The sequence below is a fragment of the Leptopilina heterotoma genome, unplaced genomic scaffold (assembly GCF_015476425.1).
Source record: "Leptopilina heterotoma isolate Lh14 unplaced genomic scaffold, ASM1547642v1 Lhet_51, whole genome shotgun sequence".
In the NCBI taxonomy this organism is placed as follows: domain Eukaryota; kingdom Metazoa; phylum Arthropoda; class Insecta; order Hymenoptera; family Figitidae; genus Leptopilina; species Leptopilina heterotoma.
The window spans coordinates 1,329,747-1,354,006 of NW_025111110.1; the positions used below are offsets into that span (position 1 = coordinate 1,329,747).

The 24,260-nt window shown below is 22.6% G+C and overlaps 1 protein-coding gene across 5 annotated transcripts in view; it reads left to right on the forward strand.

The window, feature by feature from the left end:
- LOC122507743 overlaps window positions 1–24,260 on the forward strand; it is a 77,643-nt gene that overhangs the window by 43,254 nt on the left and 10,129 nt on the right. For 3 of the 5 annotated variants that reach the window (XM_043620610.1, XM_043620606.1, XM_043620609.1), the window contains exons 2-8: window positions 881–1,149; window positions 6,041–6,178; window positions 17,937–18,001; window positions 21,474–21,772; window positions 22,210–22,472; window positions 22,764–23,167; window positions 23,287–24,062. In XM_043620610.1, coding sequence (XP_043476545.1) covers window positions 1,066–1,149; window positions 6,041–6,178; window positions 17,937–18,001; window positions 21,474–21,772; window positions 22,210–22,472; window positions 22,764–23,167; window positions 23,287–24,062 — 2,029 coding nt within the window. In that variant the 5' untranslated portion in view covers window positions 881–1,065. The remainder of the gene's footprint in view (window positions 1–880; window positions 1,150–6,040; window positions 6,179–17,936; window positions 18,002–21,473; window positions 21,773–22,209; window positions 22,473–22,763; window positions 23,168–23,286; window positions 24,063–24,260) is intronic. The other 2 variants (XM_043620608.1, XM_043620607.1) reach the window with 2 other exon arrangements.

The window sequence follows — 24,260 nt, forward strand, 5'->3', positions numbered from 1 at the left end:
CAAATTATGGTTTATTAAAATTATTTATCAACATTATTTAAAATATTAAATATAAATTATAAAATCATAAAAATATTTTTCTTCTTCGTTCAAAATAATATGTCAAATTACGAAAAAAAAATCTAATTTCATTAATGTGAATTCGTCATTAAATATGTCAATTATTATTCATGTTTGAAATGCAGGAAAAAATTTCTTTAACTGCGCGGATAAAATAGGAAAATTAGAGACAAAATGGGAAAAAAATCTTTTGACAGCATCAATTTCAACAATAGGTCCAATCACAAAATGTCAACGAAGCACCACCACTACGAACCGTACACAAATTCAATTAAAGTTCGGGATGAAAATTTCATTTGCATATTGCCTCTCAATGTTTTACATCTTTTATTGAGCAACGAACTTCAATTAAAGTTGGCACAACTTTTATGCACGTCGCAAAATCTATGTATAAATTTTCCTTAAAATACGAAACATATTCGGCTGATCTTTATGCAAAACTGTTTTTTTTTCTGTAAAAAAAATTTTTTTTACCAAATTATTTTTATAATACAATAAAATCAAGTATTTAATTAATTTAACTCTAATTAATGAATTAATTGATTTTAATTCTTTGAATTCTTTGAATTCTCAAATTTTTAGATGACAGTTTATCTTATTTCTTGAACCCTAAATGAATCCTATAATTGAAAAACAGAACCGCAGTATATACAAATATTAGCTTCGAAGTGATAAAAATATGAATAAAAATGAGAAGGCGTGTTTGAAGAATCAAGATAGGAAATTTTTTCATTACGATTATGAAAATAAGATTCTGAATTATGAGCTTTAATTTATGTGGAAATTAAAATTTTTTTTCTTCTTTTTCATTTGATTTCAGATGAGGAGGAATATTATAAGCCGGTGCCACCACCGAAACCGGTGTCGAATAATCAGAAGAATCAAAATTTTCAACAGTCACAACAGACGATAGTGGAAGCGTCGTACCCTAAGGTGACTTCCGGTCAATCGGGGGAGGATACGCTCGCTCGTAATTCCGTACAAACTCCTGCACCGGAATACAGGATGCCACCTTTATATGGCGACGAGCAGAGTTCAAATCAGGCTCAACAAGCAGCCAATCTCCAAACTCACAGTAGCAAATTTCCGGTAAGCTTCTTTTCTATTTTTTATTTTATTTTTTTTTTTTACATTCTTTTTAAAAATAAATATTCTTCTCTAATTTTCAATTCATTCGGGGAAAAAAGATTTTTCGAAAAAAAAGAGAGAGAAAAATTGACAGGAATCTGTATATTTGATTTGGAGATGGAAAAAGTGTAACAACGCTATTGAAAAAAATGCAAAAAACAAAATCTCTTTATCTCTCGACTTGATTAAATTGATCTCTATTACCTATAGTTTAGTATTAAACTAAATTGATAAATATTAAAATATAAAATAGAACTATAGTATTTATTTTATCGAAAAATAAATTTATCGAAAAGTTAGAATGGTTTTCGAATAGTTTCTGAATAGTTTTTTTAACATTTTTTCTTGTTTAAAGCAATTTTAATTTTTAATTCAAGAAATTTTAGCTTTTCAATACAAAATAAAAAATTAAAAAATTTTTTTTTTATTTGAACAGAATTTTTTTATATTATAATTTCTTTATTTTAATACTCAATTTAATTAAAAAACTGAAACGGCATAAATTTAAAATCAATATAACATTTTTTTGGGGTCCTTAGTGAAATCCTATTTCCAATGAAAAAAAAGTAAAGGTCAATTACTATTTTCTAGTACAGAACTAGATTAAAATTAACTAAATTGATTGTATATTATATTATTACAAGCAAAATTTTTTATTTTTAAATATTAATTTTTTAAATAATTTCATAATCAAAATTTAAAAAAATCACTTATTGAGTACAAAATTAATTATTACTGTTCGTATTTTCAAAAATTTTAATATCAAATTTCACGAAAGAAATCCATTATTTTCTAAAATTTTAATAAATCCTTTTAAACAATTCAATTATTTTTTTGTAATAGTAAAATATTTACAAAATTCAATGATTTTGAAAAGAATTTTAATTAAATTCCTCGGAAAAATTCAATTTTTTAAAAAAATTTTAGCACATTTCGAAAAAATTCAATTGTTTTCTAAAATTTTAATAAATCCTTTGAAAAAATTCAATTATTTTTATAAACAGTAAAATTCTTCACAAGAATTCAATTAATTTTATATAAATAGTAAAATTCTTGGCAGGAATTCAATTATTTTCAAAACAATTTTAATTGAATTTCTCGGACGAATTCAAATATTTTTAAATATTTCCATAAAATTTCAATTATTTCCTAAAATTTTAATAAATTATTCGAAACAACTCAACTATTTTTATAAATACAAAAATTCTTTGTAGGAATTAAATTATTTTAAATCAAATTTAAATAAAATTACACGAAAGAATTTAATTATTTTCAAATATTTCCATAAAATTCAATTTCAACAAGAATTAAAAATTTTCTAAGAATAATTCAATTATTCTCAAAATAGTTTTACAAAAAATCTATATAAAAATTGAATTACTTTCAATGCAATTTTTAAATATATTCGTCAAAAAAATTGAAAGACTTCAATTATTATTATCAAGAAATAATAAAATTCTTTAAAGAAATTCAATTATTTTCGAAAAAACTTTAATTGAATTTCTCAAAATAATTTCATTATTTTTTAATATTTCTATAAAATTTTTCACAACAATTTAATTATTTTTTAAAATTTTAATAAATTCTTCGAAAAATTTCAATTATTTTTATAAATAGTAAAATTTTTCGCAATAATTCAATTATTTTTGTAAATAATAAAATCCTTTGCAGAAATTCAATTCTTTTCAAAACAATTTTAATAGAATTCCTCGAATGAATTAAAATTTTCAAATATTAACGTAAAATTCTATTCTTTTTAAACATTTTAATAAAATTTTTCGCAATAATTCAATTATTTGCATAAATAATAAAATTCTTTTCAGAAATTAAATTATTTTTGAAAAATGCAAATGAATTTTTCTTCATAAAATTCAATTGCTTTCAAAATTTTCAATTAAAATTATTAAAGAAACTCCATGAGTTTAACAAAAAATTCAAAGAAATTCTTCAAAAGAATTTAATTAGGATTTTAAAAAAATTTTCGCGAAGATTCAGTTATTTTTCTAAATAATAATAATAATTATTATTTATAATAATTATTATTAATAATTATTATAACAAAAAATAATAATTTTTTGTTGAAATTCTTTGCAACCATTCTGTAATTTTCAATACATTAATTTTAAAATTAAAAATATTTGAAAAGAAAAATTGTAAAATAGTTAAAACACAAAGAAGCAAGCAACAACTAACTTCAAAATTGGGAACAGATTACCGGAACATGTACTTTATTATTATTAATTAATGTTTTAATTAGTTTTATTTTATAATTAATTCTAAATTATAATGACAAATAGAAATCATCAAAATTTCTTTCACTTCTTTTCATTAAAAGACTAAAATTTTGTTAAATATTATGTTTTGTCAAATTGAAATTATGCAGATTTTTGTTTTTTACTTCTAAACAAAATTAGAAAATTGTTAAACAACTGTGATTAAAAAATAGAAAAATTATTTATTTTGCATTATTTTTGTTTATGAATCACAATTTTCTTAACAAAATTATTATTTTGTTTTAAAAAAAGAAGAAAAATATTTGCACAATTCCTATTTTTAATCTTATTTTTGGATCGATTTCTTCATGTTTTCTAATAATTAAAGATGACCGAGAGATAAAATTATTATTTTATATTATAAAAATATTGTTATTGTAACTTCATCAAAATTATTTTCATCATTTTAATTTCATTATTATTTTCTAGAATTTTAAATTATTTTTTATAAAAAAATAACTGAATTCTTTAAAAAAATTTTATTATTGTAATTAAATGTTTGCATAAATTTTATTAAAAATTTTTTTTAAATTCTTGAATTCTTTTTGGGAAATTTTTTCAAAATAGTAGATATTGAAAATCATTAAAATAAGTAAAATTTTTGAAAATATTTGAAATTGGGACAAGAAATTTTTTTCAAATTTTGAACATAGTTGAATTTTATAAGAATAATTTTATTTTTTTTTTAAATAATTGAATTTCTGCAATTATTTGTAATTTCTCCAAAATTGATTTTTTTTATTGTTTTCAACAAAAATTTAAATTAGAAAATTTTTAAATTCTATTATTTGAAAAATTGCTAATTTTATTTTAAAAAAAAGCAGCAAGAATTTAGCCGCGCGAAGTGTTGCTATAGTGTTAATTATACCTAATAATAATATTAAAAATATTCGTATGTTTATAAACGTAATTAAATTAATATTAATATGTTTAAAATATGTTTCAAATATTTTTTTTAAATATAGTAAGAAAAAAGGGTAATATTGTTGAGAAATCAAATAGCGATATAAAAATACCAATAATTATTGAATTTAGATGCAATTTTCAATATGAGAACACAATTATCCGTTATTCATCCTAATTAGTATATCCATTCGAGCAAAATTCTCAATTCGTACAAAATTCGCCTTTTCGAACGAAAAACTGCACAAGAAAATTTAATAACTCTGAAAACTTTCTTTCCTGAACATGAAAGAGGATAATTAGAAACACAACGTGTGAAATAAATCATTACGCGAACTCGATATGAATAAATATTTTCTCTACACACAACGTAATTTGCCACCCCCTCCCATTGAGGGGGAGACTTAGTATAAATTTTACAATAAGGTGCTGAATAAAAATCTGGAACGTGAGAGTCAATAAGATTTAAAGCTGATTTTCTTTTGTTGCTTTTTAATCTCTCTCTATAAGTTTAATGATAAAAGAACAAATTATCACCAAGTGTAGATGTAAGTAGATGTAAGTATAGATGTAAGTCAGTTGTAACAATAGACGTATTGCTTTTACTAATACACATGTCATTATTGGCTTTGTCTATATACCTATATTTATATATATAAATACATGTAGAGAGTCAGTTGTTGAACTGTTGGTTGTATAGTATATTAACGCGACGACGATTCCTAGAGGAAAAGTGATGTACCAAACACATTTCCGGTAAACGGTACACATAGAAACCCCATGAGAATATTCCCAGAGTGCATGTAACACGCGTACAATGAACTGTTACCAAAGATTTCACCAAAGTGCACTTCTCTGTTAGCGCAACTTTTTTTCATTTTTTTTTTTTTTTACACTTTCGAGAAATTGAAATAAAAAAAGTGAGAGCACTGTAGGGGAGAAAAGATGATTCATTCACGCGAGAAACCGAAAAATTAGGGAGAGAGAGAAAGAGTTATCAAGAAAAGAAAGAAAAAGCCGAAGAAAAGTTGAGAGAAAATTTTAATGAAAAGATTTTTCTCGCACTCTTATGACAATGAATGGACGCATTTTATTATTCAGGAAAAAAATTTTAAGTATCCATTGTAAGGAATATGTGACAAGAAATATTTTTTGCAATATTCTGGGAACAATTTTTTTGAAATACATTTTTTTAGAAATATTCCACTCGTATTTTTGGAATATTTTTCGGAAATATTTCATTCATATTTTACAAATATTTTTTAGAAGTATTACATTTATATTTTAAAAATGTTCTCTAGAAATATTGCACTCGTATTTTAGGATTATTTTCGATTAATATTCCATTAATATTTTTGGAATATTTGAAAAAAATTATAAAAGTATTCCATTAGAATATCGGAAGAATACTCCACCAAAAAAAAAGTAAAAATATTCCCAAATAAGTTGGATTACAATAAAAATATTCCACTTTTAATAGACTAGAAATATTCCAAGAATATTCCAGGAATTGAATTAATAATTATAAATAAAAAATCGTAAAAAATAAAATTAACCGAAAAATAAAATAGTTTTGTAAAATATTTATTTCTCTAGAGAGTAGAAAAAGTCTCAATATAAAAAAAGACAAAAAGGCAATTTATTTAATTAACATTATTTTTATTTTGTGCTCACAGATTGAACGTGAAGTTGTTCTTTCATCAGGAGACAAGAACTCGAAAATCCCAATTCTTCACGAGTACAAGCAAAGAAGTGCCGGAAGGGCGGCAATCGCACCGGATGCACCAATCAGCCAACAGGCTTGGGTTCAGGAGGTGAGACGAAATTGCATGGTGTGCCTGGCACTTTCTGGTCCCCCCCCACCTCTTTTTTTCAAATTTTTTTTTTAACTTTTTTTTTTTGAGAGAACCCTCTTTAGAAAACGACTGTGAGAACTTGTCCTATGCTTAAAGGTAATCAGGTTCTTTTTTCTTATACTTTATCGTCCCTTTTCACATTAACCAACAAGGTCAATTAAAGTTCATTAGAAAAAATCGGTTTACAAATTTTTATTTAATGAATAAAATTAGATACATTCATTGTTTCTTATTTATTTATTGAAAATTGATCCGTCAGTTAATAAACATTTTTTCATATAGTTAATTGACTAGGAAAAAATTTTAAATAAAAATAAATTATTATTTTTTATAAAAATAATGTTACTCCTCACTTCTTCGAAATTTTTTTCATTATTTAAATTCAATTATTTTTTACAATTTTTAACTACAATTCTTCTTTAAATCAATTACTATTTAAAAGAACGAAAAATTTACATTTTCAAAGATTTGAATTTGAAACCTTTTCAAAATTCAATTATTTCTACAAATCCATGCTATAATACATTTAATATTCAAATATTATCTAAAATTTTAAGCGAAATTAATTTTTAAATCAATTTTTTAAGAAAGTTCTGCAAGAATTCAATTATTTAAATACAAAAATAAATAATTTATTCAATAATAGAATGTTTATTAAAATCTAATTATTGACGAGAATTTAAAAAAAAAATTTCTAAATAATTTAATTTCTGCAAGTATTTTATTACTTTTCAAAAAAATTTGAATTCCTGTGATTTTTGATATTTATGAAAATAATTGAATTTTGGAAAAGAATTTTATTAAAATTCCTTAAAATAATTGATTTTATGAGGAAAATTTCGTTGTTTAACAAGATAATTGAATTCTTTTGCAGGATTTACTTAAAAATTTTTTAAAATAATTGATTTTTTGATTTGAATTAAAAGTTATTTATGAAAATAATTGAATCATCGTAACGAATTTTATTATTTTATTGAATAATTTTATTGAATTTTTCTTAAATTTGAATTCTTTCGTCAAGTTTTAATAAAATTTTTAAGAATACTTGCATTTTTCGAAGAATTTATTAAAAATTGTATTAAAAGTATTTAAAATCCTGCGATGAAAATAATTGAATTCCTAAATGAAATTTTATTATTTATGAAAATAATTGAATATTATCGTAGAATTTTATCAAAAATTTTTGTCAATAATTAAATTCTTTAATAAATTTTATGAAAATAGTAAATATTCAAAATCATTGAAATACAAAAAACGTTTTTGAAAATAATTGAAATTTTGCAAAAAATTTTATTTAAATTTTTGAAAATAATTGAATTTTTGGCGAAAAATTTTGCTATTTATAAAGATAATTGAATTCTTGACGAGATATTCGTTAAAATTTGTAAAAATAATTGAATTTTTTTCTAAGAATTGTATTACTTTTGAAAATAATTAAATTCTTGTGATGAATATTGTTATTTATAAAAATAATTGAACTTTGCAAAGAATTTTTTTTAAATTTGTAAAAATAATTGATAATCTTTTTAAATAAATTTTTATTTAGGTAAATTTAAATTTTTTATACAAAAATTCTAAATTTGATTTTTCTTAAATCCTTTGCAAGCAAAGAAATTTATAAAAAATTAGTAAAGAATTGAATTTCTGTGAAATGTTTATTATTTATGACATTTTATGAAAATAATAATTAAACGTTTGGGTAGAATTTTATTACTTTTGAAAATTGTTGAATTTCTCCAATCATTTGAAACTTCTCCAAAATTAAATTTTTTTTTTTGTGTTTTTAACTAAAATTCTTCTATAAATCCATTATTTTTAATAACTAGTTAAATATATATTAAAAAATTTAACAAAATTTAAATAGGAATTAAAATTAAAATTCTTCAAAAAAATTAATTCTATAAAATTAACAATTAAAATTATGAAAAATTCATATTTTCAAAGATTTTAATTTGAAACCTCTACAAAATTCTATTATTTCTAAAAATCCACGTTACAATGCTTTTAATATTTAATTATTATTATCTAAAAATTTATTTATTTATTTATTTAAATGTATAAACGGTATTTATAATTTAAATTGTATAAACTAATTTTTATTAGAAAATTCTACGAGAATTCAACTATTTAAATACAAAAATAAATAATTTATTGAATAATTGAATCTTTCTCAAAATTGAATTCTAATAAAGAATTTTATTAAAAAAATTTTATTAACAATTTCATTCTTCTGACGATTTTTAATAAAATTTTTAAGAATAATTACATTTTTCGACGAACTCGATTAAAATTGTATGAAAAATAATTAAATCCTTGTAAAAAAAATTTGAATATTTATAATAATTTAATTATTGCGAAGAAATTTATAAAAAATTTGTAAGTAATTGAATTTCTGTGAAATATTTATTATTTATGAGAATAATTAAATTTTTGCGTAAAATTTTATTAAAATTTTTTTTTAAATAATTGAATTATTTTGCAAAACTTTATTAAAATAGTAGATATTTAAAATCATTGAATTGAGGAAATTTTTAAAAAAATAATTGAAATTTTGCCAAGAATTTTATTAAAATTTTTGAAAATAAAATTGAATTTCTAAAAAGAATTTTATTATTTATACCTAAAGATAATTAATATTTTTTAACATAATTGAATTTCTGCAATCATTTTTAACTTCTCCAAAATTCCATTTTTTTAGTGTTTACTAAAATTCTTCTATAAATCCATTATTTTTAATAACTGTGGCAACCCTGTAGTAATAAAAAAAAATAATTTTTCTTTGCATTATATTTTTCATCTTTCAAAATTAAACCTATATATTAAAAAAAATATTTTTAAAAATCTTTAGGAAAAAACAAATTGCTCTCATTGTAAAAAAGAAGAAGAAGAAACAAAAATGAAACGGTCTTTTATGAAAGTTTTCGTCTACTTTAACATAAAAATTACAACCCTTCTTTACTGATTTGTCCAATTAACTCTATTATTCCTGCGGCTTATGTGTATAAACGGAAATGTAAAATGCTCGAGAGTAAAAAGTAAATAAAAGCTACTTCCTCCTTCAAGTACATAAGTACCTCACAGATAAAAGAAAAGAAAAATACTTTTCAGGTCAATTCTCATTTCTCTGAAATATGAAAATTATCTTATTATTAACCCAATTTGCCGCCTGATCTACCATTATAATATCTTTTCATAATTAATTTCTTTTTTCCGTAATTTATTCTTTCATAAAGAATAATTGCAATCAAGAAAATATTGCCAGTACAGTAATTCTTAATTTTCTTGATTTAATGAATAGTCTTTTTTTAATAAATATAGAGGGAGAGAGAGAGAGAGATAAAGTGCAAATGTGAGGTAATTTTATTATTATGTGTCACACATGAAACGCCAACACGCAATATCGATAGTGTATAGCATAATATTACTCACGATGGTGGACTACTCATTTAATTAAGTTAATCACCGAATCGTGAGATTCTACAGTTACGATAGTGAATAGTGAAACTCCCCAGAGTCTCGATTAATTTAAATGATATTGTTTCGAATTGCCATCTTTATGGAGAATTAACTTTATACATTTGATATTGATGACTACCTATAGTGGAGCTATTTGAAAAAGAAAAGGAGTTTTATATATTTTCTATATTATATAGTTATATACAAATCGACAAGTTCTTCTTGATGATCCAGATTCACTCTTGCGTGGAAAATGGCCAACTTTCGTTATATTCTTTTTAATATTTCCACATCATTTTCAGAAATATTTATGTCTTTCCGCTCCATTAGCTGTATAGAAAATTTGTCCACAAGATTGATAAAGAGAATTTTCATTATTATGATGATTGAACATTTAACACTATAATATGTACGTGCGGTGAAAGCTACGGAAATTTTTTATTTTTTAACCAAAAGCAAATTAATAATCAAATGAAATAACTTTTCAATCTTTATTGAAAATATTTCTTGAATTCTTTTGCTAAAATATATTCCGGATATTTTTTTATTATAAAATTTTATTTTTATTATTATAATAAAGTTAATTATTATTATGTCAGTGATATAAACAGGGTTGTCACAGGTTAGGGAATTCAGGGAAAAGTCAGGGATTTTTATTAAAAGTACTGGAAAAAATTAAGTTTTTAAAATTTATAAAAAAAATTCTGAATTTTTGAGTCTTTTTTGTTTTTAAAAATTTTTCTCATTTCAATTATTCTTAATATCTACTATTTTAATATAATTATCCAAAAGAATTCAATTTTAAACAAAATTTTAATAAAATTTTCACAGGAATTTCATTACTTAACAAATTTTTAATAAATTTCTTCGAACCAATTCAATTATTAAAAAAATTGGAATAAATTTCTTTGCAATAAATCAATTATTTTCATAAATAATACAATTTTTCTTGAGAATTCAATTATTTAAAAAAATTTTTAATAAAATGCTTTATATAAATTTGAAAAATTATAATAAAATTGATCATAGAATACAACAGGCCTGGAATACAATTATTTTCGTAAAATATAACATTCTTCCTAGGAATACAATTATTGGCAAAAATGTTTGTCAATTTTAATAAAATTCTTCCCAAGAATTCAATTCTTTAAAAAAAAATTTAATAAAATTTGCTGCAAGAATTCAATTATTTTCTCATCTTAAAATTATTATGAAATTTCATTGTAATTTACTGAGAAATTTTTATTATTCATGAAAAGAATTGAATTTTTACGAAGATTTTTACAAAAAAATTTGTAAATAATTGAATTCTGTTTTGAAAATTTATGAAAATAGTAAATACTGAAAATCATTGAATTGGGATAAGTTTTTAAAAATAATAAAATTTTACAAAGAATTCTATTAAAATTTTTGACAATAATTTAATGTCTGTGTGGTATTTTAATAAAAAACTTTTGAAAATAATTGAATTCGTAAAAAGCATTTTATTATTTATAAAAATAATTGAATTCTTGCGAACGATTTTATTGGACATTTTTTATAAATAATTGCATTTCCAAGAAGAAATTTATTACTTTTAAAAATAATTTAATTCTTGTGATAAATATTGTTATTTATGAAAATAATTAAATTTTGCAAAGAATTTTATTAAAATACCTCAAAATAATTGAATTTTCGGGAATAATTTTGTTATTTATCTTTAATAATTAAATTCTTTTGCAAAATTATTTATGTAAATAATTGAATTCTTGGCAAGAATTATATTAAAATCTAAAAAAAATAATTGAATTATTTCCAAAAAAAAAAAAAATTAATTAAAATTGTATTTAAAAAAATTGATTTCTTTCGAACAATTTTATTCAATTATTTGAGAATAATTGAATTCTTGCCAAGAATTTTACTATTTATAAAAATAATTGAATTATTTCGAAGGATTTATTAAAGATTTTAGAATATAATTGAATTTATTCCAAACAAAAAAAAATTTTATTAAAAATTAAATTCTTCTGAGGAACTCAATTAAAACTGTTTTTAAAATAATTGAATTCCAGCAAAGAGTTTAACTATTTATAAAAGTAATTGAATTCCTTCGAAAAATTTTTATAGCGAATTAAGAAAAAAAAATTAAATTCTTTCGCGAAATTTTATTGAAAATAATTGAATGTTTGCAAAGAATCTTGTCAAAAAATTTGAAGAGAATAATTTAATTCCTTTGAAGAATTTTATTAAAATCCTAATTAAATTCTTTTGAAGAATTTAATTGAATTTTTTCAAAATAATGCAGTTTCTTTAATATTTTAATTAAAATTTTTGAAAGCAATTGAATTTTATGAAGAAAAATTTATTAAAATTTTTCAAAAATAATTTAATTTTTGAGAAGAATTTTTTATTATTCATGCAAATAATTGAATTATTGCGAAAAATTTAAAAAGAATTTAAAAAGAATTTAATTTCTGTGAAAAATGTTTGTTATTTTTGAAAATAATTGAATTCTTCATAAGAATTTTATAAACATTATTTTAAATATGTATGTTTTTCGAAATATAATAAATATTATGAAACTTTTTATTTTAGATAATTGAAGTTTTGTAAGAAACTTTATAAGTGGAAATAATTGAATTTTTCAATTAATTAATTTAAAATAATATTAAAAATAATTGAAATACTTCTGAAGTGTTTTATTATTTATGAAAATAATTGAATTCTTGCTTAGAAAATTAACAAAAAATTTTTTTTCAAACTTGAATTTCCATGAAAAATGTTATTATTAGTGAAAGTAATTGAATTATTGTAAAGAATTGTATAAAAATTTTGTTAAATTTTGTTAAACAATTGAGTTATTCGAAATTTTTTTTGAAAATGCTATATTCTGAAATTAATTGACTTCCTGTGGAAATTTTATTATTTTTGAAAATAATTGAATTTTTGATGTATTTTATCAATTTTTTTTTTAAATAATTGAATTCTTTTGTGAAATTCTATGAAAATACTTGATATTTTAAAATAATTGAATTTCGAATATTTTTTGAAAATAATTGAATTGAGAATATTTTTTGAAAATAATTGAATTGAAAATATTTTTTGAAAATAATTGAATTTCGAATATTTTTTTGAAAATATTTGAATAGTTTTAAAGATTTTGATTATAATTTTTGAGAATAGTTTTCTGTTTTCTAGTATTAGCGAATTAAAAGTAGTGGAAATTCTAAAAAAAAAATTCTCCAATAAATTAAAAAAGAAACGATTATCTTTTTCAATTTTGTTAATTAGAATAATTTCAAGATGACTATTTACTGATAAACTTGTGACATGCAGGGAAAATCGTAAAATACAAACAACCGACCCAATTTTTTTTTCTCTTTTTTTTTTTGTTATTGGATTCTGAATAAAATGTATCACTTCATAAAAGGAAGTTATGAAGGACTGAACAATATAGCGCGTTTACACATTGAAAATTCCCAAGCTTTCACTTTTCAAATTGAGAAATTTCTTCTAGATCATATGTATACCATAGTTACCTCTTTATCTATACCTATAATTATAGATGATAGATTATATTATATACTAAACAGAAAAAAAATGGAATTTCCTATTTTTTACATAAAAACTGTCACACAAAGAAACGAGTATGAAATTAATTTTCTCTCTCTCTCTCTCTCTCTCTCTCTCTCTCTATTAAGAGAGAAAGAGAGAGTACTACATATAAAAATTCCCTCAAGGAAAATTGAATTTTATTGTTATCCTAATTTTTTTTCATATAAATAGACAGCGAATAATTTTTTTTTTCTTCAATTCCTCTTTTTTTTAAGGCGGTGGTGGTGGTGTTGTTGGTAGTAGTAGTTCAATGAGATTCAGAAAATAGACATGAATATTGATCTCGAATCGTAACCGTTAGATGAGTTAGCGATTCTCCACGCTCTATTATACTCAACGATCGGAAAGAAAAACTTCTATTCTTCCCTTGACGCATCGTTGTGTAAAAAGAAAACTGACAGAGACTTTGCACGCAACGAGAAGCAAAAAAAAAGAAAGAGAGAAGAGAAAAAATACATAAAACGAGAAGATAAAAATTATAAAAAAAGGGACGAGAACACGTTCCTCCCGCATAATTCAAGCGTACAAGATTCTTGTGGTGTAAAACACGACCCTTTTATAATAGTACACACAAATAATTAAAAAACCAGTCTTCTTTAACAAGGCGAAAGAAAATGATTTGAAAAATAATTAGAAACAAGTTTAACAAGGGGAAGACAATGAGTTTGAAATAATTCCTCTTCTTTTTTTTTTTATTAAGTTTTACATAACTTGTTATCATGTTAATGCAATTGGATTCTTTCTTTTTCCAATTTATTTGAATTTTGCATTTTGTAATTTAGTTTTTACATTATTTTCTAATGCAATAAAAATAGCAGAATGGCATTGAATTATGGATGAAAAATGATAAAACATAGTGTAAAATAATAAAATTAAAAATATAGATGACTTTTTGAAATAAGTACTACCTATTTTTCAGAAAATAAACTATTGTTTATTTTTAAACAATAACTAATTTTTCCAAATATAATTCTTCAAAAATACGATTATATTACAATTTACAACAAAATTTTTAAAAAAATTAAATAAAATTCTTTCAAACATAAAATTTATTTCAATGACAAAATTTGACAAAACTTTTAATTGTTTCAATTTTTAGAATTATTTTCGGAAATTCAATTATCTTCAAAAAGATTTTATTTGCAATTTTTCAAAAACCTAACTTTTCTAGAATTTCAACATTAAATTATTTAAAAGTTCAATAATTTTTCTCAAAAAGAAAAAAAATTTTTAAACTTATTGTTATTTATTGTAATTGAAATTTCAAATAATTTCCAAAAGAAAATTTGTTGAATTTTAATTATTTCTAAAAATTACAATTGCAATTTCTTTCTTTCTTGACAAAATTTCAATTATTTTTAAAAATTTTCCTCACTTCAAATATTTTTAATATCTACTATTTTAATATAATTATCCAAAAGAATTCAATTATTTAAACAAAATTTTAATAAAAGTTTCACAGGAATTTTCATTACTTACCAATTTTTTATAAATTTCTTCGAACCAATTCAATTATTTTTCATTTTTTAATGAATTTTCTCGAAAGAATTCAAATATATTCAGAGAATTGAAAAAAATAGTTCTATGAAAAAATTCATTACTTTTAAAAATAATTGAATTCTTGTGATGATTATTGTTATTTATGAAAATAATTAAATTTTGCAATGAATTTTACTAAAATGCCTCAAAGTAATTGAATTTTCGGGCATAATTTTGTCATTTATTTTTAATAATTGAATTCTTTCGCAGAATTATTTATGTAAATACTTGAATTCTTGGCAAGAATTATATTAAAATCTAAAAGAATAATTCAATTATTTAAAAAAAAAATTAATTAAAATTATATTTAAAAAAAATTAATTTCTTTCGAACAATTTTATTAAACAATTTGAAAATAATTGAATTTTTGTGAAAAATTCTAATATTTTTGTAAATAATTGAATTCTTCCAAAGAATTAAAAAACATTTTTGAAAATAATTGATTTTTTCGAGGAATTGAAGGTAATTTTTAAGAATAATTACTCTTTTCGAGCAATTCCTGTAAAATTGTTTATTAGAAACAATTTTCAATTTTTAGAATTATTTTCGGAAATTCATTTATCTTCAAGAAGATTTTATTTACAATTTTTCAAAAACCTAATTTTTCTAGAATTTCAACATTAAACTATTCAAAAGTTCAATAATTTTTATAAAAAAAAAAAATATTTAAAAACTTATTGTTATTTATTGTAATTGAAATTTCCAATAATTTCCAATATGAAATTTTTTGAATTTTAATTATTTCTAAAAATTAAAATCGTATTTTTTTAAAAGTCAAATATTTTTTAGAATTTCTAAATTAATTATTCACAAATTTAATAACTTTTAAACGACAAAAATATATTTTTAATTTTTTTAAATAAACATTTAAATATTATTATAGGTACTTTTACAGCAATTAAAATTTTCGAACAATAAATTTAAAAATCTTTTTAAATTTCTGTTATAACGCTTCTAATATTTAATTTCTTTTTCAAAATTTTAACATAGTTCTTTTTTTAAATCAATTCTTGTTAGAATTCAACGATAATTTAATAATTTAAATAAAAAGCTTTTTGTAAAATTTAATTATCTTTCAAATTTAAAGTTACAATTCTTCAAAAAATACAATAAATGTTTAAAAATAATTTTTTAAAGTGAGAAATTAAAATTCTTTGAAATATAAAATTTATTTTAATAAAATTTGAGAGAATTTCCTATTTTTCCAATTTTTTAAAAATTATTTCGGTAATTTAACTATTTTTAAAAAACTTTAATTATGATTTTTTTTAAAAACTCATTTTTCAGAATTTCTAAATAAAATTTTTCAAATTTCATTAATTTTGTTTAAAAAATACTTGAATACTTATAGTTTATTTATTTGTCCATCAGGAATTAAAATTTCAAAATACTTTTAATGCAAAACCTTTTGAAATTTAATTATTTCTAAAATTTAGAACTGCAAATTCTTGAATTGTTGAAATGTTTTCTAAAATTTCAACGTAAATTTTTTTTTAAATCAATTCTTATAAAAAAATTATACGACAATTCAATTATTAAAATACAAAAATAATAAATAAACTGTAACTCTACTTATGGATTTTTTTAATTTGAGAAAAATAATTTATAGACTATTTAAAATTTTCCATAATTATTTTTGTAATACTTTGGATAATATTTTCTTACATTAGGTACTTCTTTTCCTGACCAGTAAAAAATTAAAAATCCTCTTATTGTCAAAATTTTAGAGAAATTAATTTTACTAAAATACTTATCACTTTATTTATTGTCAATTTTATTTAATTTTCAATCTGAAATTATTCAAAGATTGAAGTTAATATTTAAAAGTAGAAAAATTTTGTAAATTGAATAATAAGATTTGTTATTCATAATAATAAAATTATAAAATTACAAACGAATAAATTTTTTATTTTTGAAAAACAAATATTTAAATTTTCCAAAGTTTCCAAATACTGGGTAGTTAAGAATAAAAAATTTCCCTTTTTATAAGAAATCAAATTTTTTTCTCTATCGCTCTTTTAAAGAATTGCTATTTTTAAATCAAAATCTTGGGAATACACAAGAAGAAAATATATACATACACCTTCTCGGTATGCAAGAAGCGTGCCGCAGAAAGTTCAGTGGGGTTTGCAAGCAAAATGTTGTGTTATTATTCCAGTTGCTTCCCTTCTTAAGAAACGAAGAACCGACTAACAAACTTCGAAATTCATCATACGACTTTGAATGTTCTTCTCCTCAATTCATTATTATCACAAGTATTTTTTACATTATTTTTATTTACTTTTGTTCTTGTATTTATTTTCCTACTTTTTGTTCAGGAAAAATAAATCTCAAAATTTCAGGAAAAATTAAAATTTTCCGTTTAAGTTTTCCTAATAGCGAGTAAATAAAAATAAATTAAGGTAAAAAGATGAAAAAAAATATTAATATTTAAAAAATAATTTAAATTCTTTATATTTGAAATACCATATTATTAAGCAAGTACCTAATTATTTATTTATTTCGAAAATTAAGAACACTCCGGCGATAAAACTATTTCGAGACAAAGAAATAATTCAGTGTGACAATTATAATCATTAAAGAAGAAAAAAAAATTAAATTAACCGTCATTTCAGCGATAAAAATAGTAACGTTACTTTTTAATTAGATATTTATACGAATGTGAAGAAACTAATAAATAAATGTAAATCACGAACAATTATTATATATTCGGAGTAGTTTTTAATTTACTTCCATACAGTGTGTTTTCATATAGATACATGTTTCGGCTCGTAGAATCGTGAAAAATTGAAATTAGTTTATATTTAATTCCAAGGAGATATAATTTTATTTTCCGCCACGATTTTCATTAACGAAAAAGTTCGCTTCGATGCACCTCGATGCACTTTCAAACATGTTGAATGTTTTCCGCTCTTAAAAATTCTTCGTTTTTCTTAGTTATAACTCAACTTATTAATCAAGTTCCAAGAGTGAGCTGTATATAAAGGCAATGATTTTCCTTTCGTTTTCTTTTTGATTAAAAATAAAAAATAAAATATTAAAAAAATATATTAAAAAAATATATTAAAAAAATATACACAGAAAAGAAGGGAAAAAAATATAAAGGTTAATTCATTTTTTGCTCCAGGGAAATCAGATGCAGGAACTGAGACAAGAAAGTCAGCGAAACTACCAATCCCCAGAAACCTACTCGTAAGTAATCCATATCTGTTCAGATATTAATTTCATTGTTGGCTTTTTTAGTGCTTCGAATTACCGGTGTACATTTTTTCGAATTTTTGTTATTTGTAATTAAATAAAATAATTGAGTACAATAATATTTAAGTATAATAATTAAATAATAATAATTCTAGAGAATATTTCTCAGGGTTGACACGCAACTTGGAAAACATGGAAAAGTCAGGGGATTTTGATCGGAATCCTGGAAAATTGTTGTTTTCTAAAAACATTGGGTTTTTTTGGATTGAAAAAATATTCAATTTCTAGAATTCATAAGAAAATTCTGAATTTTTGTGTCTATAAACTATAGAAATTACCACAAATTCTAACACAAAACCTTAAATTTTTTTATACTTCTGACAATAATTTCTTTTCAACTAATACTTAATTCTTGAAGAACTATCATATAAAATATTATTTCTCAAAAATTTTATTAGAAATTTTTAAGAACTTAAATTTTTGAAAAATGTTTAATAATTCAAATTCTTCTAAAATTAGTTACATTTTTTAATAAAAAGGTTTTGTATTAAAATTTGTGGTAATTTCTATACTTTGTCTAAAATTTTAACTAACATTAGTTTTTAAATAAATCTTTATTCGAAAATTCTACGAGAATTCAATTATTCAAATACAAAAATAAATAATTGAATGTTTCTCAAAAAATTGAATTTTATTAAAAAAAGGTATAAATATTAAATTCTTTTGACGAATTTTAATACAATTTTTAAGAATAATATCATTTTTCTAGAAATTCGATTCAAATTTTATTAAAAATAATGAATTTAAAGAAGAATTTTAGTTGAAAACACTAAAAAAATTGAATTTTGAAAAACTTACAAACGATTGCAGAAATTCAATTATTTTCAAAAGTATCTAATAAAATTCTCAGCAAAAATTCAAAAATGTTCAAAAATTTTAATTATCTTTAGGTATAAATAATAAAATTCTTTTTAGAAATTCAAAAATTTTAATAAAATTCTTGGCAAAATTTCAATTATTTTTAAAAATTTTTAATAAAATTCTTGTCAAAATTTCAATTATTTTCAAAAAATTTCCTCAATTCAGTGGTTTTCAATATCTACTATTTTAATAAAGTTTTGCAAAACAATTCAATTATTAAAAAAAAAGAAAAATTTAATAAAATTTTATCCAAAAATTTAATTATTCTCATAAATAATAAATATTTAACAGGAATTCAATTATTTAAATTTTTTATAAATTTCTTCGCAATAATTAAATTTTTATACATATTCAAATTTTTTTACAGGGATTTAATTATTTTTTATACAATTTTAATCGAATTCGTCGAAAAATGTAATTATTCCTAAAAATTTGATTAAAATTCGTCAAAAGAATGAAATTGTTTAAAACTTTTTTTAATAAAATTCTTTATTACAATTCACTTTTGAGAAAGATTCAATTATTTAATAAATTATTTATGTTTGTACTTTAATAATTGAATTGTAGTAGGATTTTCTAATAAAAATTAGTTTATAATTTAAATTATAAACACCGTTTATATACAATAAATAAATATATAAATAAATTTTTAGATTATAATAATAATCGAATATTAAAAGCATTGCATTGTAACGTGAATTTTTAGAAATAATAGAATTTTGTAGAAGTTTCAAATTAAAATCTTTGAAAATTTTAATTTTTCTCAATTTTAATTGTTAATTTTATAGAATTAATTTTTTTTAAGAATTTTAATTTAAATTCTTTTGAAATTTGTTAAATTTTTTAATATATATATTTAACTAGTTATTAAAAATAGTGGATTTATAGAAGAATTTTAGTTCATAAAATAAAATGTCATAAATAATGAAAATTTCACAGAAATTCAATTCTTTACTAATTTTTTTATAAATTTCTTTGCTTGCAAAGAATTTAAGAAAAATCGAATTTTTTACAAAATTCAATTATTTTTAATAAAATTTTAATCGAATTTCTAGAAAAATGAAATTATTCTTAAAAATTGTATTAAAATTCGTCAAAAGATTTTAATATTTAAAAATTTTTTTAATAAAATTCTTTATTAAAATTCAATTTTTTGAGAAACATTCAATTATTCAATAAATTATTTATTTTCGTATTTAAATAATTGAATTCTTGTAGAATTTTCGAATAAAAATTTATTTAAAAATGAATTTCAGTTAAAATTTTAGATAATAATTTAATATTAAAAGCCGAGTTAAAAGCATTATAGCATGGATTTGTAGAAATTAATAATTGAATTTTGAAAAGGTTGCATAATTCTAATTATTAATTTTATAGAATTAATTTTTTTTTAAAACAATTTAATTGAATTTTTTGAAAGTATTTAAAGTTTTTATTTTCTAATATAATTTCATTGAAGAATTTCCTAATAATCGAGAATTTCGTAAAAATTTAATTGTAAAGAAATGATTTTAAAAATTCTCAAAGAACTTTTTCAAAAATTATTAAAAATAATAAATTGATTTAAAGAAGAATTTTAGTTGGAAATTCTAGAAAATAATTGAATTGAAATGATGAAAATAATTTTAAAGAAGTTACTGCTTCTTATAATATAAAATAATGATTCTGTCATCTTTAATTATTAAAAAACATGAAGAAGTCGATCACTCGATTTCTTGATGTTTCATAAAGGTTTGAATTGAAATATTTTGAAAATAATTTTAATTCCGTTTGGATAAATACTAATAATTATATTTTTATTTAAATAAGAAGATATTGATGTTTTCAAATAATTTTACAATTTTATATATCAAAGGTATTTATAAAAATTTATTATTTTATTTATTAAAAATTATAGTTTTAAAAAATCTGGAAAAGTCAGGGAATTACAAATGAGTAAAAGCGTGGCAACCCTCTTTCTGTTAGAATAATAAAAGTAATAAAAAATATTCTACAATATTTTTTTGAATAAGTATTTTAATTTCTAAAATACTATTCAAATAAATTTTGTGGAATATTTTTTATTACTTTCTTCGATTTCTTTCTTTTTTTCGCATTTACTAACTGACAAATATACAAGAATAAAAATCATCTAATTAGCACATACAGCAAGTAAAAAAACAAATAACAACTACTCTAATCAACGAACCAAGAAGTTAATAATTCACAACAAATTGCAATAATACGACAAATAATATTACGAATATAGCTATTTATACCTGCTTCACATAATATTTTATGTTAAATTTAATAATTCAAAGTTTGTAAATTAGTCGTTGAGAGATATCTATATTATCGAATCGTATATTATATACTGGTTGGGACAACTTCCTCTCCTCATTATACAAATAGATTTTAATCTCAAATATCATTAAAATACTCAAGATTTGTTTCTTTTGATTCCTTTTTTTTACATATATAGAATATAGTGGGGAATATCTTTACAAGTAATTTGCATAAATTTCTATATATATATATGTACATATATATGTATATACTGCTTCAGGTCGACGGCGACAGGTGCTGTTCCTCGAACGACCAAAGTCGATGAGGAAAAGACCAAGACCCTATCGAAAACATATCACACCATCAAGGATATGATTTCGAGTCGATTTGGTCCAAATCGAAAGGATGCTGATACAGAACCTGAAGCGAGTTTAAATAATGTTACGGAGGAATTGAGAAAATCGAGTCGTGATATTGAAGAGGACGAGGTCAAGAAGAAGGAAGGTGGTGGTGTTTACGGGAAACCAAGAGCGCAAGAATCCTCTCTCAATATGCAACAGTATCCGAAAAATTCCTATGGTACTCTCTTTGGTTTCTGCTTCTAAATCTTCTTTATTTTCTTTTACAACTATTTTGTTTGTTCTAGATTTTCTTCTGCATGTCCTTTATTTTCCTCCAAAACTTTTTTATTTTATGCTGCATCATTACTTTCCTGTTCCTAAACTTCTTTATTTACTACTGCATCTTTATTTTTCTCTACATCCTTACTTTCTTCTTCCACAACTTTTTTTATCTTCTTCTGCATCTTTATCCTTTTCTACATCTTCTTTATTTTTCTCTGCATCCTTACTTTCTTTCTCCACAACTTTTTTTATCTTCTTCTGCATCTTCAGTTTCCTCTTCCACGACTTCACTATTTTCTCCTTCTCCCTTTTTATTTTTATTGCTTCTTATTTCTTATCTTCTACCAAGTTTAGCCAATGAATTTTAATGATTGCCTTCTGCAATGCTTGCAGGACAATATGGACACTCGTATGGCTATCAAGGTGGACAGCAAACTGTCCCACTTCCAGGACAACTTCAGTCTCCGTCGCAAATTCAACCGAGTTTGCCGGGACAAAGTGCACAACTTCACGTGACTCATCACACACCACCGGGAGGAGTTCAAATGGCCCATCAGACACAAATATCTGGTTTCGTTCAATCCACAAGTGCTGGACAACCGGTTCAGAATGTAAACAGGGAATACGTGGTGCAAGGACCCGGAGCTATGAATCAGGTAAGAAATCAACGCTAATTACATTCTTCCCTCACATTTCCAATATCTCTCTAAACTTAAATCTTTCATTTTCATCAGTAATTTCTGCAAAAACTTGAATCCTTTTCGAATTTTGATTCTTGTTTTGACTTTCTGCTTTCTTGCTACATTACTATTTTGTCTCCATTTCATTTTTTCCGCAAAGAATCGTAATTCGTAAATTGTAATCAGAATAACTCCTCTGTAGAAAATTCCTTTTTTATTCTGTACTCGATTCTAAATCTTCATCTTTCTCTAAATTGTGAAACTCAGAATCATGGCATACCAGTGATGAAAGTCGGTCTGTTGCTACAGCAAGCAACAAACGTGCATCAGTCGTCGCATCAAAGTTACCAAAGTCCTCAGCAATTGTTGCATCAGAGCCAGCATCACCAAAGTCCACGATTCTCTCAACAGCACGCTCAAAATATGCATCAGCGTCAATTGATTCAGCAGATGCATCAGCAGCAACAACTCGCCGGACAGCAAACAAATTCTCATCCCCTACGAACAACAAACAGTCACTTTTCGGGAAATGTTCCTTATCAACAGTTCCAGCAGACTAGACAACCAATCTCCAGATCGCAGATTGATTTGCCCAGCACTTCGAGACAAAATCAGGATCTTCGAGTTTCCGGACAGGAAATCTACTATCATTACGCTCAAGGCAGACCCAGGTAGCATTTCTAATCAATCGTTTTCTGAGATAGTGTAAAAACAATGTTTAGTCCCGCCTTTATGACTCTATATACCCCCTTAACTTTTGTTTCCCAAAGTTAAATCTTCTATTTTCCAGGTACGGAGTGCCTCAAGTCTACATGAAACCCGAAACGCCAAGTCAGGAGATCGAATACCAAAGGCAAAACTCGATGAAAGGAATTGAGAAAGCCGCCTCTCAACCCCATCTTTCATTCGAGGAGGAGCGACTCGGTAATAATGAGAATTTCCCCCAACGCAATAATTCCACAGCCGATGCAATGAAATCAAGTGTCTCTGTCGATCCCCTGGACAAGGAGAAATACGAAATCACCGTCGAGGAACATCAAATGGATTTCGGTAGAAGTGGATCGCAAAGAAAAGACGAATACCGTCCGGAGACAAGTTTTGGAATTCGTCGCGAGGAGGGACGAACATCGAAGAGAGGCGAACACGATCATCAGAATAATCAAAAAGACCCATCTCAAAATACAAATCAAACATTGTCGGTGCAAAAGCGAATAGAGGAACTTCAAAAGAAAAACGAGCAAGATGGTATTTATACTGCGAAACCATCGAAAGATGTGAGCAGTGAAAATGAAGAGATCCGTAATAATTCAGGACAAAAATTAGAGATGTCGAAGAGACTCGAAAATTCGCAGATTACCAACAATAAGGAGAATTATTTCAAGAACGATACGAAGAGTAAGGATGATATTGAGCAGGGACTAGCGAGAATGAAAATTCAGGGTCAAGGTTCGGGTTCGGATTACGATAAAGCTGGACAGAGTTCGTCGAATGTGGATTCTGGAAGGGGATCCGCTGTTTATTCGAGTGGACGACGACCGCCTCCTGAAAATCAAGGACACGCTCAAGGTAAATACTTCCTCTGCCTTTAAAACAAAACCAAAATCGTAGAAAATTATTTCCCAAACCAAAATTTCTACCATTATTTTTTACTTAACCTTTCTGTTAGGTTATTAAATCACAAAAAATTAATTTACAGATCTCGCATCTCTGTTCTTATACATATATCAATCGATTGTAATGACTGCTATTGTAACCAAAACTCTG